This window comes from Coturnix japonica, chromosome 17, assembly GCF_001577835.2.
Source record: "Coturnix japonica isolate 7356 chromosome 17, Coturnix japonica 2.1, whole genome shotgun sequence".
Classification (NCBI taxonomy): Eukaryota; Metazoa; Chordata; class Aves; order Galliformes; family Phasianidae; genus Coturnix; species Coturnix japonica.
Window position 1 is genome coordinate 3515917 of NC_029532.1, and position 17835 is coordinate 3533751.

General features: G+C 48.6%; 1 protein-coding gene across 2 annotated transcripts in view; it reads left to right on the top strand.

Annotated features, from left to right (window-relative positions):
- LOC107321846 (collagen alpha-1(XXVII) chain-like) overlaps nt 1-17835 on the top strand; it is a 110001-nt gene that overhangs the window by 77021 nt on the left and 15145 nt on the right. The window contains exons 33-41 of one of the 2 annotated variants that reach the window (XM_015879255.2): nt 467-520; nt 2169-2222; nt 2693-2746; nt 3097-3150; nt 4597-4704; nt 14041-14094; nt 14392-14499; nt 15738-15791; nt 15910-15963. In XM_015879255.2, coding sequence (XP_015734741.1) covers nt 467-520; nt 2169-2222; nt 2693-2746; nt 3097-3150; nt 4597-4704; nt 14041-14094; nt 14392-14499; nt 15738-15791; nt 15910-15963 — 594 coding nt within the window. The remainder of the gene's footprint in view (nt 1-466; nt 521-2168; nt 2223-2692; nt 2747-3096; nt 3151-4596; nt 4705-14040; nt 14095-14391; nt 14500-15737; nt 15792-15909; nt 15964-17835) is intronic. The other variant, XM_015879256.2, reaches the window with a different exon arrangement.

Below are 17835 nucleotides of genomic sequence, written 5' to 3' on the forward strand. Positions count from 1 at the left end.
AAAGTTGGGTCTGAGACAAGGTCAGATGTAGTAAGAGTTGGGATGGATGGGGACCAGGAGGGAGGCTGCAATGCCAGAAGTGAGCCCAGAGCCTTGGAAGAGGCACTGGGAGATGTCAGATGAAGAGATAGACTTGGGAAGGGCCAGCAGTACTGACCCTGCCCATTGAATCAGGATGAGGGTTATTTCCTGCCATCTCTGTCTATGGGACTGGCCAGGACAGGGACAGAAAAGCATAACAAACAGTTCCAGGTTACCGGCTGCAGTTGTATCAGGTGGGAGAGAGATAGTGAAGGACCTTCTGAACTGTTGTGGTGACTCAGTGCACCCACTGTGGTCTTTCCATCTTGCTGCCCATAGCTCTGCTGTGATGTGGGAGGGAACTGGTGTTTTACCTTACAGGAAATGGTCCCCTTCAGAAATAAAAACAGTTGTATGAAAAGAGCCTTGTGTTTCTGTTTTCCAGGGTCCACAAGGACCACGGGGACCACCTGGACCTTTGGGAGAAATCGGCCATAAGGTAGGTCTGGTCTTTGCTCTTATTCCTTTTTTCCTCACCTAGAGAAAGGCACCTTCTGACACGTGTGGAAGAGATGTAACCTTCCACACCCAGGGACATGAACAGGAAGGACTTCCCTTAGGTCTGAATTTCAACTTCCAAAGCAAGCAGCGAGAGACAGAAGTTCAGACATCATTCTCATCTCAAGCCATAGACGTACAGCTGGGCTCTCCCATCTTCATGGCTCTACCACTGCACCATACCACAGTGCAGAGCCAGGAACAAACTGTACCCCTCAAAGAGAGAAGTGGTATTTTCTGTCCCGCTCACTGGTCTCTTTGCTGGCAGGGCACAGTTGTGGATGGCCAAGGCAGTCCCTTCTCTAGTCGCTGCAGGCGGTGAAAGGAGCTCTGAGAAACGCCTTTGCTGCTGACGGTGCTTTTTGGGTTGCTGTTGCCATGAAGCAATGGCACAAACACACCATAACCAAAGCAGCAGCAGCTGCCAAACAGTGTCCTGATGGATTGCAGGAGATGCCCCTATAGCTTCCCCCAGCTCATCTACAGACTCTGTTCTATTTAATTCTCCATCAAATATCAGCATCTTGTCTGAGTGCACCAGTTCCCCTCAGTAGCTCCTTTCCATACATCCCAAACTGTAAAGCAGCCGTGATGTTTCTCTCGGTTGTGAAAACAGCAGCAAAGGTACCTTTCAATCCAGCCTACTGCAAAGTGTATGAGTCATGAAACTTTCCATTCTCATGGCTGCTAGACTGGATGGAGCGGGCTCTGAGCGTGGTAAACCACATTGGGGAGCTGGAAAGCTGCTACCAAGCCACTATGGATGCTGCCAACCAAGAAAGTACAGAGCTTTATTCAAATCCGTGTCTGTTCCAGGAGCCTTTCTCTGCACTGGCACCTCTGGAGAAACCAAAGCAGGATTTTTGCTTTCATTGGAACCTGAATTTTCTCATTGCGTGACTTGACCATTTGTTAATAAACCCAAAACTCGCCCTGCTCCCTCCTCTGCCCAAATCCATTGCAGCAAGCCAGGAACTGGCTCTCTTCCCTGGGCAGCCGAGTGCTCCCTTTGACTATGTGTTCTTTTTTCTTTTATTCCATATTGCAAAGAGAGGGGAGAGTGCTGTCTGGAAAGCAAATATCCTAAGTAAATAACCCCCTGGAATCATTTAAAGACTGGCTTTGGGCTTGTCTTATGGATTGTGGTTCTTCCCAGGGTAGTAGAAAATGTACAAAGATTAAAGCTCCCAGTTGGCATTGGTACCAAAGGTGTTGAGTGGCCCCACTATTGCAAAGCCGTGTCACCAAGGAAGAACACTTTCCCTTTATCTGCTTGCTTTCCCATAGGTTTTGCCTGTCTGTGGGGTGCCAGCCCCTCTGCCAGGATCAGCAGCCTTAAGCAGAGGGCTGGAAGGAGTTACAGGGGAGAATGGGGGCGTGGGAGATGCACAGAGCCCTCGCAGGAGCCAGGCTGTGCCTCTTTGATGCTGCATACCCTGAGCCAGCTCTGGGCGGGTGATTGCATTGCAACCAGAGCTGTGCTGTCCCGGGAGGTCTCTGCTAAAGGAATTATGTCTTTGATCTTGTTTTCTGCTTGGTTACAATGGTTTTTTTCATTGTCTGTCTGGGTTTTTTTTTTGTTTTCCCAGGGACCGCCTGGCCCAATGGGACCACCTGGCCTCGCAGGTGAACCTGGCATGAAGGTAAGAAAAGCCATTTGTGCAATTCCCCTATCAGAGCTTGAGAAGGAGCTTAGCAGTGAATTTCAGCTCTGTTGTAAATCCCAAGTCTGAATGGAGAAGGAAGTCCTTGAGACCCAGAGATCCAGGCAGCTTCCAACATGGAACAAGAAGAGCTGAGGTCTCAAGTGTAAAAATACCCTCAGACTAAGTCCCACCAGTTCCCAAACCTCAGCTCTGTGGGGACTGAGCTCCTCCAGTGGTTATGGGGAGGGTGCTCTGCTTCAGGGCCATGAACACACCTTCTTGTCTACATGGAAAACATCTCTTTATTTGACAAAGATCCCTGTGCAGAGCAGCTCACAGGGAGGTTAATTTTACTTTCCAGAGCCCTCCAGCTACCATTGCCCCTCGATGCCCCAACAGGCATTCAGTGCCCCATGCTCACCATCAGTAAGCAGCTTGTCTCCTTGTCTGTGATGTCTTCTTTCTAGGGTGATCCTGGCCAGCTGGGAGTTCCTGGAGAGCAAGGTCTCATTGGTCAAAGAGTGAGTATCCACCTGGTGGCACTTCTCCATCTCATCAGCTGCCCAGAGGCTCTTGTCCCTGCTCACCCACAGCCTGTGGGCAAATAGCCCCTCTCCCAGGCATCCCATAACCCTCCTAGCCCTGCTCTGCCTTCCCCATAGAGCCCATTGACTTGAGCTGAGCTCTCGGTGCTCCACCAAGTAGGGAGGCACTGGCTGCTCTGTGGGAGGGAGCAGGGATGAATGCAGAACCTGAAGCTGTCTGTGGCTCTAGTCCTTTCTCAGGGCTAAGATTGAGAGTCATCTGATGACAGTACGGGGGGAAAAGTGTGTTTGGGCACAGCTTTATGTGGTTTGCTTCTGTCTTGCAGGGAGAAATGGGGCTGGAAGGGGACAGTGGGCCACCTGGTCCAGATGGAGCCAAGGTAAATTTGGGGTTCTACAGCAGGGAGGGTATTGTGGTGCAGTGTTCCCTCACCCCCTCACTTCTTTTCTGGGTTCATTTATTTAGAAATAAGAAGTCAGGATATTTTTGTCTGCAGACACACATAATGGACTCCTCGTGTTTCACTCCTCTACCCACATTTTTGGCTTACGATCAGATCTCCAAAAAGGTCAACTTCTTTAAAATCAAGTTTCCAACAATTTGTCTGTTTTGTTTGAGTTTTTACAGATTAACTTTCCAGCTAATTAGGAATTCCTGGGCCTGGCAGGAGAAGTCAAAACACTGTCCATCACTGCCCCCTGTGCTGCTGACCAGAGCATTGTTTGCAGGGAAAGAAATCAGATCCCCCTCCTCCTGGCAAAGTCCCAGGTGCTTGCTCAGAGCTTGCATTGCTCTCTTTATTTAACTGCTGTGAGTTGCTACCTTGCCTTTGGAACAGCACTCCATGTCTGTCCTTGCACAGCCAGCCTTTCCAAACAGACCAACTGTTTTGTTCCATGGAAAGAAAAATCAGCCGGTCCCACAACAATGCACTTTATTGCTTCGTTCTGGTTAAGCTGTTTGCCATGTGTCTTCATTTCTGCTTATCTCTGAACGTTGGACCTAAAGATTCACCCTTAAAGACAATCAAGTCCTCTGACTTCTCTTGCCATCCCTGAGAGCTCTTGAAGCATGCCAGGTTTCTAAGAACCACAAGGACTGGAAAGGACATCTGGAGATGATCAGTCCAACATGAACATGTCTCTAGGCAGCAGAAGAGCCACTGCTTGCTGTGGAGATGTCGGTGTGACCAGAAGACGTGGCTCTGCTCTAACACACTGGATAACAAAGCCACATGGGCCAGCTGGCTGTCAATGCTGGCATTAAGGCTGGTTCCTCTGTCAATGCAGAATTGGTCCTTTTGATCATCTCCATGAGATGTGCCATCAGCTGTAAAAGCAGAGGAGTAGAGATTTGCCATAATCCACTGCTCCAACCATGAGACCCTCTCAGGGCAAGGTGACAGCGTCATGGTGTTGATCCCAGCCCTCTGCCCCTCCAGACAAATCCATCAAACCCATTCAGTCTTTCAGCATCTGGAGCACAGGGCTCCTGGGTGAGGCAGGGGACTCTTTCACTGTCTCATTCACGTGGGAGGTTCAGGCCTCACTGCAAGAGAAGCAAAGTTCACATTTCCCTATGTAATGGGGGAGTTCCTCCTCCTCCAGCCAAGAGATTTAAGAAAAAAAAACCATGGTTTTGCTCATTTTGTTAAATGTCAAGTGTATTATGACTCATCCTCATTCATCCTTTTGCTTGCAGGCTCTTTTCCTCCCAGACTCCTGAAATATTAATTATAGAGTGTGTTTTTTTTCCTCGCAAGAGCCATGTATGGTGACCCATGTGTTGTGTGGGTATGCAAACTCCCACCTCCTCTCTTCCACAGGGAGACAAAGGAGAGCAAGGCCTGGATGGAGAGAAAGGAGAAAAAGGCACTGAAGGACTGAAGGGAAAAGAAGGGCCTCCTGGATATCCTGGCATCACAGGTGTCCGAGTGAGTCTGAGAAAGCATCCTGCTCGCCTCCACCAGCTGGTCCATGGGGTTCCTGGAGCAGCTGGTGCTCTCCTCCCAGCTGCACAGGCAGCCTGTGTGTATTGCAGGTATCTGGGTGGGTACATGAGCCCAGCACAGATCCTGTACCTCTCCATAGGGCCATCTGTGTGATTCCAAACTAAGGGTGATCCCCCAGAGGGCTCAGCAGTGAGTGCTTTGTGCTTTTGTCTCAAGCTGTTGTGTGCAGGGTGATTTTCACCTTCATGGCTGGAGCGTGGATTAGGTGTGCAGTATGGGCTCCCTTTTGTGTCCCCCTGCTCAGACATGGGGCATACAGTGAGCCCTGGGTTGCAAAAGGCAAACCAGCTCCTCCAAAGGGCTGAGAGCCTTCTGCAACCGTGGCACAAAGCATGCAATGTTGTGTCTGGAAAGCCGGATTGCACTGAAACCCTAGCAAGAGCAAAATATGCTTTTTCTTAAGTCATCATTTTATTTATTATTGCAAGGATAGCCATTACCACTGATATTAATACTCTGTAACAGGACATGCCATCTTGCAGCAAAACATGTGGGGGCAGATTGAGTGGGAGATGCAGGCAGTGAACCAGGACACTGCTTAGGGCAGGATGTTGTCCAAGATGTGACTCAAATTGGCACAAAGTAAACTGTGTTTGAAGGAAAAAAAAGAACTTGCAAATAGGAGGAGGGTTAGTTGTGGAGATGTGGATCACCCACCTGTTTCTGATTTGCCCTCACTCATTTGTTTGGAGTAGGGAAGGATCCAGCTTGGGGTTTGTTTGGTGGTACCAGGTGTGGGTTTATGCTGCCCAGTGCCAGCAGGCTGCTCTGCAGCAAAGCCAGATTGTTCTACCCAAAATGGGGAGCCTATCAGTGATTTGTTTTCCATAATTCCTGCAGTGCCCTTGAGCATGGGGTGGGTGCTTGGTGCTGGAGCACATTGTGCCTTTGGTGATGTTGTGGCTGGCTAAAACAAGGCAAGGAGAAAAGTGTGGGGAATGGAGGCAGCATAGGGGCTGAATTTGTGTTGCTTTGGCACTGAGATGGGGATTGGAGCACTGACTTGACTAGAAGGTGGAAACTCCATAGATATGCAGAACAAGGCTGTAATCCTGCCCCAGATGCGTCCATAGTCCGCAGGGAGCCCTTAGCAGGGTGGGTACAGCTTCTGGCTGCTCCATGTGTTTATGTTGTGCACAGTTAAGAACCAATAAAAGTGTTAAGATCATGCAAAAGTCATATTAAGTTATAGCATATAAAATATGGATTATTCTCGCAGACTGTTTGCCAGCATGTCCCTGGGAACACGATGCCGTCCTGTTTTATTGGAAAAAAAAGAGCCCATAGAGCCAAGATTCCCACTCATAATCACTCCCTTTCCTTTTTTTTTACTGTGAAGTGCTATATTTCCATCTACTATTTTAATATGTTCCTTTGTATATCCGTATGTCTGAACTCGAGCAGACTTTCAGAGACCACAGGGCTCCAGATAGCGCTGCCTGCTGCCAAGCGCCGGGCCATTACCTAATGCACAGGCTGCTGTTCCATGCTCGCTGAGGTAATCTAGAGATGGAAGTCCTCTGACAGAAGTACAAATAATTTTCCTCCTCCTTTTTTTTTTAATCCTTGGAGTTTTTCATCCTAGCTTCCCATGGAGTCATAGAGTCAGGGAATCATTAAGGTTGGAAAAGACCGTTAAGATCATCAAGTCCAAGTATTGATCCATCACCACCAAATGTAAAAGTGCTGGTGGGATCTTCCTTAGGTTTCTGCCAAGCTCGTGGATCAGAGATGCAGACCGCAAGTGATAACTACAACCTGTTCCTTTCTAAGGGAGGAATGGAAGCTGTGATGAAAAGTCAAACCAGTCTCTTCAAGGCACACAGCTGGCGTACAAGCATGGACAGAGGTTCCCCATGTTGATGGAGAAAGAAAGAAAAGTCTGAACGTGTTCACATAAGGGCATATGTCAGGGTCGCACAGTGACCTGTTCCTGACCAGGATTTGCAAGGAGCTGCTTCAATGTTGCTGAGATAACCTGCTTATCTACAAAGGTGATAGTGGAGATGTTAGTGCTTCTGTGCTGTTAGTGGCAGAGATGCCAAGATCCAGCTGGATCACTGTGCCAGCCAACTGACCTTCTGCTGCTGGATGTGGTTCATATTGGCTCAAGGAAGGTATCGCTCATACGCAGCCATAGACAGACTTCTCCAGTACCTTGGCTTGGCTCTTGCCCTGAAAACCCATACAGCTAAACCACTTCCTGAAGAATTTTCCTCAGCACCAAGGGCATGTTTAGTCTTCATCTTGATCTTGCTTATGTCTAAAGGAAAAAGGCTCTTCAGCACTGTATGCTCTGGACACTTGTAGGAAATGAGGCAGCCGAGTGCTCTGAAGTGATCTGGCTGTATGTTTTCAGCCTGCTTTGCACATACTGGCCTGGGGGAAAGGCCTGATGCTGGCAGCTCCTCACATGGCCCCAGAGCAGGTAGGACTTGGCTGGGCTCATAAGAACTCACACACAACTTGGCGACGGAGCAGCAAGAGGGATGGGAAGAGGCATCGCTTGCTTTGGGCCGTGCAGTCCTACTGGGTCATGCAGAAAGAGACTCTCACCCAACAATTTGTCCTACAGGTCTGGCTTTGCTGAGCAAGGTTGTGTTTCCCAGGAAGCCATGCCAAAGCTGGTACATCACCAACCAAGCTCACCCAAACTTCCCTGGGTGCTCAGGAAATGTTTTTCAAAGATGGTTAGATTTAAGTTGGCTCAGCCATCCCCAGTGTGAACATATCTGCAATCCAGTTCTTAAATCTCAAACAAAAGCAGCAGGGAGGCCCCAGCTGAGTCTCCAGGGACAGTTTGTGCACGTTTCAAAGCCAGTGGATTTCAGCAAACAAATGGAGATGGGCCATGAGTCTCCCAGCTGTGGCTGGCAAGGTTCAAGGCAGCTGGAGCCTTGACACACAAGTATCCTCTATCTTTTGGTCACTCTGTCCAAGTTCACACTGCTCCGTTCAGCTCTAGGACCTGCTTCTGCCAGTTGTCCCTCTGGTAGGGAGAGAGGAGTCAGAGCATCTGAAGCACTAACATACAGCAGGATCCAGCTGAGAGTTCAGAATTTGCATCAGAGCTGTGCATCCCTTCTGAGCTGCTATCCCACCTGGTATCTCTTCATAGTGGTTTCCCACTTCCTCTACTGCCAACTCCTCGCTGTCACTTCATCTTGATTCTCCCAGTCTTGGCCACTTGACCTCTGGTTGACCAAGTGAGAGCAACAAGGAGGTGGTGATCTCTTCCCCTTGCAGAGCACCAGGTTGAGCATCCCCAATGGAGACTGGAGGTGCAGGTCCAGTGCAGGGAGCAGGCATTGTCCCCAGCAGAGTTATCAAGTCAGGATGGGGATGTATGGAAGATGGAGCAGCTCTTCAAGCATCAGTGTAGTTCACCAAAATGAAAAGCTAATTCATCATTGCTGGTAATTGTGTAAGGGGAACAGTGTCATGCAGTACAAAATACCCAACCAGCGTTGGGCATGTTGAGCGCTGTTGAAGAACAATGTGCATTTCCAAAGGATCTGACTGCCTGTCAATCGCATGCTTTACAATAAAGGATGAAAGGAAGCAGAGGTTGCAGCCAGCAGTACAGGCCGACCCATTGCTGGCTGCATGAAGGGCCCAGGCCAGTTGGCAGGAGGCAGGCAGTGGGTTTCCAACTGCTCCGTGGCTGTGCTCTGTGGTTTTCATAATGTGCTGGTTGTCATACAAGGCCGACATCTGATAGCGAGGTTTTTACAGTTCCAGGAAAGCAATTGGAGAGCCTGTAGGTAATGAAATGCAACATGCTCTGAAACAAGAAAATCCTTCATTGTTCAGCAAAATTAGGAGCTGAGCTCTTTTCTTTTTCCACTTCCTTTTTAACCTGAAATCCTATCTGCAGTGTCATTCAAGCCACGTCAGGACTCAGAGCTTCAAGCCAGATGCTCCAGTGGTAAAAATGGCCATAAACAATTACATCAGAGCAGATCTGGCTGTGTATGCTGTATGGTGCAGATGTGCACCAGCAAACCAGAGGAACTCTGAGGGCTGATAAATCCCTTTGCTCGGGTGTGACATGGTCAAAGTCCTTTCGTTTGCTCTTCCAGAAGGTTGAGTGACAGAACTGGACCAGGGTGGAGATCTGAGAAGGCTTTTTGAGGGAGCTCAAAGTGCTTTGGAAAGGGCAAAGCCACTCTCCATCTGAGAAGCACTGGGAACACGCATGGCTCTTGGCTGCAGCCCTGTGGACTCAGCTATGTCACTCCTGATGCACAGCCCTGGGTGGTGTCCTGAAGACCATATCTCTCCCATTGGGTTACGCATGCTCCTCTTCTTGTTTCCTCATCATCTACAAGCTAAAATCCTGAAGTGGAAGGAAGGTGTGATGCTCAGGATGGTCCTTCTGCTCTGAATTCGCATCTTCTCTCCAGAAACACCACACTGGGATGCAGCTGAGATGGACAGGTTTCTGAGCTGGTCAGAAGCTCATTCTCATCCAACACACTCCTCTAGTATAAAGCTGTCCAAACAGCACTTACAGCCGAATTTGTCCCAGAGAGGCTTTTTGCTCTTTGTTCTTTTCTGTTTCCTGCCACTGAAAACACAGTTCAAAGATTTTCTACAACAAAATGCCTCATTCTGCTGTCACAGAGTCCAGACATTCACTGTGATGCATGAGCTCAGCCACAGCTGGCAACACCACGGCAGTGACATGGCACTCAGCTTTCCAATAACACTGGGTCCTGGAGTCACTTCTGGCTTCAGCCTTAGTTGTCCATGCAGGAAGCCGTGGGGTTTTTCTGATAATGTGCTGAATTGTTTCCTGGATAAGTTGAGGTTTGTGCTCAGGTCTATGGAGCCCCTACTGGAAGAAGCTCCTTAAACTCGCAGACATGGGGTTGTCCTTGGCTGAGCTGCATCAAAGATCAAAGGAGAATGGGGCAGCTCTGGAATGAAGTCAAACGTGCTTTGGCCCTTTGGTCTGAATAGGGCTGGAGTGAGTGTCGAGGGTTGGTGAAGAGCTCTCCCCACATTCTACATCTCCTTCTGGGAGCAGTGCTGCAATCCCAGGGCAACACTGCCCTCATCTGCAGTCCTTCCTTAGCTCTAGTAACTGCTGCTTCTCCAGTGGCTGCAGGTTCGTCATCTTCTATAGAAGTCTGAGCATCCCATTTGATGGGGAGGTAGATGCTGGATTTTGCTGTTATTTATAATTAGGTGCTATGGCTGAGCCCACCCGATGCCTTGAGTCCCCCTGGAGCGTGCTACAGCCTTCCCTGCATCCCATCGGTCCTAGATGTGCACTGGTCAGCATTGCATGGCCTCTGCATCTTGGGAAGGAGGCTGTTCCCAGCTGGTCCTCATTTAGAGTTAATAGGAGTTGAAATGAGCCAGAATTTGAAATAAATCCCATTGACTTGGCACAGTTTCTTTCCTGACTCAGACGAAGGAGACGCGCTTTTTGTGCAGTTACTCCAAGATTCCCCTCCTTATTGCAAGGGAGAGGATTTCATTCCCCTCCTCTTCCACAACCCCAGGGCGTTTGTGTCCTTCAGAAGGAAGATGTTAACCCCTGTTGTTTGAGGAAGGAAAAAATGACCTGAGTAGTGCTTATTGGCATCAATAGGAGTTACTGCCCAAGTGTTTTCTCTGTTGCTTTCTTCCCAGTTGTCAGCTTCCAAAATGGCCATTTCTTTGGGGTGTTTTGGTAACATCTTTTTTGAGAGCTTCCCAGCTCAGTGGTTGAGGACGTGAACTTCTCCTGCACTTCCTATATATCCATCAAGCCACCTTTGGCTGCATCTTTGTCTCATGAGCTGCCTTGGGGATGAGGAAATAGAGGAAAAAAAGGGGGAAAAAAGGCTTTTCCAGAGACAACAAATGAGCAGCAGTTCAGAGCTATCAGCCCAAACCAGAGCAACTCAGAGCACAGCTCTCTGCGCAGTCTTTGCTACCTTTTGCTATGACTGCTTAGAAAAGAATGAGTCAAATGGACGTTCTCATCCACAAAATCAAAACTTGAGTATTTTAGAGCAACATCTGCATGCAGTTTAGGACTCTGAAGCAGGGAGGTTGGGGTACGAGGTTTTGATTTGCTTTCTGTATTCTAAGTTGAGGAACTCAGCTGAAAAGAAAGTCACGGTGATGCTAGGAGTAGTTTCTCCATCCAAAGTCTTCTTGTAAGGTTTTCCCATCTTGCTTTCACTTTGAAGTCAACTTCAACTTTGAAGCTGTACTTGCACGCACCACTCGGGTTTCCACAAGCAAGCCAAGGGTCCATTGCTTCCCAGTGCTCCCAGCAAAGCCCCCTGAACTTCACAGTACAATCAGGTCTTTCTTCTCAAGAACAGTTGAGCCTTTCTTCTTTCCCCATACCCATTCAGGAGCTGCTTCTGTGTTTCCTCCGCTTCCAAACTATGGCTACGCAGAGAGATTAGGAAATGTGTTTCTTATAAATCCAAAACATTTATGTCTTCAAATGCCCAGCCCCAATAATCCCACTAATTTCCTGAGTGCTTGTGAACTGTCCTATACAGGGCAGGCTTCTCTCGATCAAAGTTTATTAAGTAGAGGTTCTCATATGGAGACATTGCTGAGCAGTAGGAAATGATATGGGGCTTTTTCATTTCCCTTTAAATGAGCTAGCTGGCTGGGCCTTGAACAATATGGGCATGGTCATCCTATGTTTCATGTTTACTACCTTTATTGCTTTAGGTTTTCTGTCCTGCCTTCTTCCAGTGCCTCCAACTATCACCATTTTTCCCATCACCATTGGCACTTTCTTCTCTTTACTCACTGGCTGTGTTGTGGTTCTCCTTTTTCTTCCTGCCTCGTGTTTGGTAGGGAGGAGTGACCTCAGACCTCCACTTCTTGGCACACAGAACACCTGGAAATGTTCTGCACAACAGCATCAAGTAGTGCTGAACCCATCCGAGATGGGACTTGAGAAGGTTTCTTTCCAGGCACCGTGCCCTCCTCCAGTTCTGGTCTGCAAGAAAACAAAAGGAAAGTTGCCCTCTGAAGAGCCAGGAGTCGTAGTGCTCCTTGGTCCCACCAGGCTGGTGAGTCTTGTCTTTGAGATCACTTCCAGAGATCCACTGTGTATGTGCAGAGCGTCAAAAAGCGCAGGGGAAGTTGTGTCTGCAGCAGAGCCCTGCTTAGCTCTGTTTGGGGCATATCTCTCTGCAGTTCATTCAACTTCCTTGTTTTGTTTTTCTCCGTGCTGTTGTCTTAACATAGATTTCAACTGTTGATGACTTGAGAGTTTAAAGCTGGGCTGCGCATCTGTTTGCTCGCATTAACACTGCGCTGTACGAGAGATCCAGCGTCGCTGCCAAGGCCATCAGCAGCCCAAAGCCTCTTTTTTTTTCCATTAAAAACTGATCAATTTGCATTGAAAAATAAATCATTCAGCTCCTGCCACCGGCAGTCATCTAATGCTGTACTACAAGATCTTAAAGAATTGGGTCCTAATTGAAGCTGGCAATGGGATTTTGCTCCCCCTGGGATATTTTAGCTTACCTCAAGGCATGTGAATTTGTTAAAGCTGCTGCTTTCTGCTGTTCCCGGTCACTGATACCATTATCTTCAAGCAGAACTAACAAGCTTCTCTAATGAGTGCAGTACACAGAATTATCTTGCTCATGGAAGAAGCCTGGGAGGAAGATTTGCTTTTTCACCAAAGCATACAACAAAGTGTCTACAGACCCCCTTGGCACGCTAACCCGGCTGATCTGAATCTAGCAAAAAGAACCTGGAATGAATCATTCTGATGTATAGACTCCTCTACATCTTCCACCCTTCGCTGCTTAGAACAGTGGGAAGCCTGGAAACCTGATGTTGCAGTGAAATAGGCACCAAAAGGTGCCAGATCCCTGAGGGGCTTTGGAGACCCTGCACGAATCACAGCATGCATTCAGAACCAATTCTATCCTACTGAATTTGATTTATCAGGATTGTGGTTTGTTTTTTTCCTCCCCTCTTCTGGCCCCAGTTTTTCCATTCCTGGATAGATGAGTCAGAAGAATGGGGAAATGGGAAATCTGACCTTTTTTGAAGGCAACCAAATGGTCTTTGGGCTGACCATGGCCCGTGTATCCCCACCATGTGTCAGTGCAGCGATTTCTTGGAACCGTGCAAACCACGACATATCTGGGATTGCAACAAACATCCACCACATCGGGAATGAGGCGAGGAGAGATACCACATCTCTGGGAACCCCTGTCAAACGTTGAGCTGTCTCTACATTCATCTGGGCTAAATTCTTGCACAGTTGGAGAAAGCACATCCAGGAATATCAGCCATATGGTGTAGGCTTCCTGCTCACCAGCGGAGCTCCTCTGGCCAAAGTCCTAGAAAGCAGAGCTGGTGGAGCACAGAAATATCCTGAGCTGATAGAGCTTGCTTCATTTGAGGAGGTGGCTGAGGTCTTCTGTGGATAGAGTTTATTGTTGTGCATGGGACTTGGGCTGTTGAAGCCCTATATCTGCACTTCATGACTGAAGCATGAAGCTGAATGTAGATTTTAGGAGCAGTGTGGAAATGTTGTCTCTTAGAAGGGAGAGTGAAGGCCCAAACCTGCCTGCCCAAAAAGTTTTCCATCCCAACCTATTTCTTGCTGAGATCAGGATGTTGTGATTTCCCTGTGCTGTCTATTACAATAATGATAGCATAGAGGTTGAGCTTTCGCATTGCAATCAAAAAGTTGTGTATGACAGCTAGATAGACAATGAAACAACTGTCTGTTGTTGCAGTGGGAAGATAAAGAGTTGCTGTTGAAGTAGTATTTTCATTGCCGTTACTCTAGAGCCATATCCAGAGTATTGACATCCAATTCAGTGCATTAGTTGATGGCGAGCAGTACAGCTCTGTGAGCAGCAAAGGACAGAGGTCTGGTGATGGTTTTCCATCACCTTCATGTTCTTGATGTGACCAGATGAAAAACATCTCCTTTCTGCAATGTTCTGTAGTCACTGGGCACAGAGTTTCCTCCTCTAAGCCTTGAGGTTTCCTTCTCATCCACGTGATGGAGCAACTCAAGGATGAACTTGGCTGTACTCCTGCTGTAGTACCTGGCAGCTGTGTCCTTACCTGCACTGCTGCATACCCAACCTGTTGGCTCCCTTGGGAGTAGAACAGGATGGGTGAGGATGCTGTTAGGGTTGTATGCACCAGCAAAATGAACAGCATGCTGGTTGGGATTGGATTTATTTGCTTTCTCATTCCAATGGCTTGTTATTTAATTTTATTTTATTTCATCTTTTCTTTTTTGTGCTCCTCTAGGGACCAGAAGGGAAACCAGGAAAACAGGGAGAAAAGGGCAAGCCTGGCCAGAAGGTAAGAACATCTGCCACTGATAACAGCTCTTCCTCTGGATCTCCTTTTCTCATATTCAATCATAGACTCATAGAACGGTGAAAGGGACCTTAAGGATCCTTTAGTTCCAGTCCTCCTGCCATGAACAGAATACCAACCACCACCAGATTGGGTTGCCAAGGGCCCCGTCCATCCTGGCCATGAGCAGTTCAAAGGATGGGGTGTCCACAGCTCCTCTGGATGTGCCAGGGTCTCACCACCCTTGTAGTTGTCTGTAGAAGCTGTTCCTGTGTTAACCTCTGTGCTTTCATTCTGCAGGGCAGCAAGGGCTACCAGGGGCAGCTTGGAGAGACAGGACCTCCAGGGAAGGAGGGGCCGAAGGGGAACCAAGGCCCTAAAGGATCCCGAGGTACCCTGGGACCTATGGTGAGAAGAGCTCTGCAAATGGTTGAACACAACACCAGAAACGTGGTTAGCTGTGCTGGGCATGGGCCTGGGTGGAGCAGAGAACCCAACAGGGCCTTCAGATCAGAGGGAGTGAAATGATGGCGGGTGGTTAAATAGACCAAAAGAGCATAACACTTGCACTGAGCAGCAGAGAAGAGGCTCCGTAGAGGTGGCAGTGATGCCCCATGACCCCAGCTCACACTGCATTGCAGTGGTTCTGTACAATTCTTGGGGACTTTTGCTTGTGAACTGAGTGATCTGATGGCTATTTTTTTGCTAAGACCTTTCCCTCTGAGACTGCACACTCATGGAAAGAGCTGCTTCCAAGTCAAACTGTGTTGGTAGAAGGAACTCTGCCTTGGATTTCTGCCTTGTTTCTACACCCACTCTTGATCTACTTATCTCAAATAATTGCAACAAGAGGAAATATAGCATGGGAAAGGGTTTGAGCTGGGGCCTGAAGGTGAGGTTTTCAGCAACAGTAGTATGACAGAGAGGGAAGAAACTTGATTTACGTGAGACAAATGCATTCATTATGCAGCAGTAATAACGAGAACCTCCTCGTTTATTGCAGGCTGGTAAGGAAACGTTTTGTGCTTTGTTTGGTTGAACTTAGTGAAAGATCAGGAGTTATTTATGAACTAGGAATGGTGGTGATGTTTCAGAACAGTAGCAAGTGAATGATGGGATAAGGGTTCTGCTGATAGTGTTTTCATGCATCAGAAATTATGGCCTCCCCATATGTCCTCCCTTCGTACTCATTGGCAACGTCTCCATGGATTATTTCACAGCAAGTAGAGCAGTGTCTGAGCAGTGTGTTGGACTGAGCACGTCTCTGCAGCCTGTCTTGAGGAAAGGGTTTTCTTCCACACTAAATGGGTTTATCTGGAAAGGCTGCACTGCGTTTTAATCTGATGATCTGGCTTAAACCCTTTTGTGCACATTGGTAGAGACGCAACAAAGAGCTTTTGCAATGCCCTCATCACAACCCAGAAAACTCCCTCCCCCCCCCTCAGAACCCACCCCAACATGTTTCCTCCCTGCAGTTCAGGGTTAGGTCATGCATGGGATTGGTCTCACTGGTGGACTCCCTAGTACAATGCTAATCTGGATATAAAGACGTCCAAAAGGGCAGATGAAGAATTCACACCCAGTGCATCCCATGTCTGCAGGTAACACCTGCAGACTCATGGTACTTCCTTTGCTTGCTTCTGCAGGGTGCTCCAGGAAGGATGGGTGCTCAGGGGGAGCCTGGCTTGAAGGGTTACCAGGTGAGAGCCTTATTTTCACCCTCCATCTCCTAACAGTTCTTAGCTGTAACAAATGTAAGCAGGACTTTGGCTCAGACTGCTCCTTCCTGTCTCCTCACACACTGTCTGCTCTCTGCAGGGACACGCTGGACCACCAGGGCCAATTGGACCACCGGGGCCAAAGGGTGAGAAGGTAAGGCAGCAGAGCAGCCCTGCAGTGCATGTGAGCCAGCGCTGCTCAGCTCTGCAGCATCACCATTACAGCATCAGCACCAAAGCTTGGCCCCTGGAGGCTTCACAGCCTGAGCAAGGGTAGAAATGGTTGTATCCCGCAGCAAAAACAAACATGTGCAAATGTTGTCCTTGAACGAGGGTCCTGCCCCAGCCATCTTCAGCACTAGATTTTCCATATATCAAAGTTTGTGTTCACTTGAGTTACTGCCATCCTCAGCCCGCTGCTGCTACATCCAGCTGAGGAGGTTATCAAAGCAGAGCAGGTCCCCATCGCCCGTGCCCCGTGTTCCTCCTTGCTGCTGTGACTCAGCCCAGCTGCAGAGAGGGGCTCGCCGAGGGGTGCTGGGCTGACTCAGAGCTCTCTCTCCACACCAGCTTTCCCCTTGCATTTTTCCCCCTTCTGCTGAGTCAGCACAGCCATAACCAGTTCAGGCTGGAGCAGTGACTCACGCTGTAATGGTTTCCTGTCGGCAGGGCTGGATGCTGTGCTCCCAGGCCAACCAACCCAGCTGGTGTTGGCTGTGCACGGTGCCGCTGGAGCCCCTCACGTGCTGTAGTAGCAGCAGCAATGCTCCTTCCCCCATCACGGGCAGGGAGGTGGTGGGGATTGGGAACGGTCAATGCCCGGGGTCCCAGGGAAACAAAAGGATGTGTGGGCCCATTTTGCTCTTTTTTCACCTCCCCAGCACTGCAGCTGAGAGCTTTCGTGTGTGGCTGCAGATGGACGTGCACAAGCAGCAGTTTCACTGCTTGCAAAAGGAGTCAGGGAGACTCAGAGATCCCAAAGGCACGTCTCTGCTGGGGCTCCACGTTCATCGTGTCCATGTCAGGACACCCTGCTCACACTGCTCTGCCTACAGACTCCTTGTGCTGGTGGCCAGGAGGCGATGTGGCAGGGCAAGCTGTTGTGCTTCAATAACACGCATCCCTTGCCTCAGAACTGTTGCTTAAGGCACAAGCACATGCTGCTTTTTCTCTCGTTTCCTGCTGCTTCATCCACGTCTCCATCACTGCCTTGCTGGATTTCTACCCTCAAGTCTTTTCATGCTGCCCTCCCTAATAGCACTTCTGCCTCCCACAGCAGCATGCTCAGGTACGCCAATGGTTGCCAAGCACAACCCAGGGTGATGCTTGAGCATCCTGCAAAAGTTGAGGGCTGTGACTACCAAAAGCACAGCCACAATTGGCTTTAGAGCAGGAAAAGATATGCAGATTTATGTCTCTGTTGTTTAAATTTTGACTGCTGCTTTTCTTTTCTTGATCTCTGCATGATTAAATTTGCCATCTTCTTGAAAGCCATCGTCCCAAAACATGAGACTGGTATTATTATCATTATTGTGGATCTTGTATTGTCAGAGCTCAGCAACAGCATGTAACAGCTTATCCAAGAATGATTAAACAAACTCTGATTGTCAGTTTCCAATCTGAAGCCTGGCAAGGATTCCAAAGCATCCAATGCATCCTGCTGAGAGCAGTCAGAGCTGTTTGTGGCCATTGAGAGCCAAATTTCACCCTGTCCCTGCAGAGGTAGGGCTGCAGCCAAACCAGGAGAGCCCAGTGTCACCTGCTCAGCCTCCAGCAACATGTCCTGCACGACCCAGCTGCTCCACAGAACTTGCATCTAGAAGTTTTCTTACCCATCCTTCCTTCTTATCTCCTAAGGCTGATCCCAGCCCCAGGAGATTCCTCCCCTCTGGACATCTCTTACATCGCACAAGCATCCAGACGTTAAAATGGAAGCCTGAATCTGAGAACAGGAGAAAAATGAGAATAGGACTGTGGCCACTCTGTGAGCTTTAAACTATGCATTAAGCGTAGCTGTGGTGAAGAA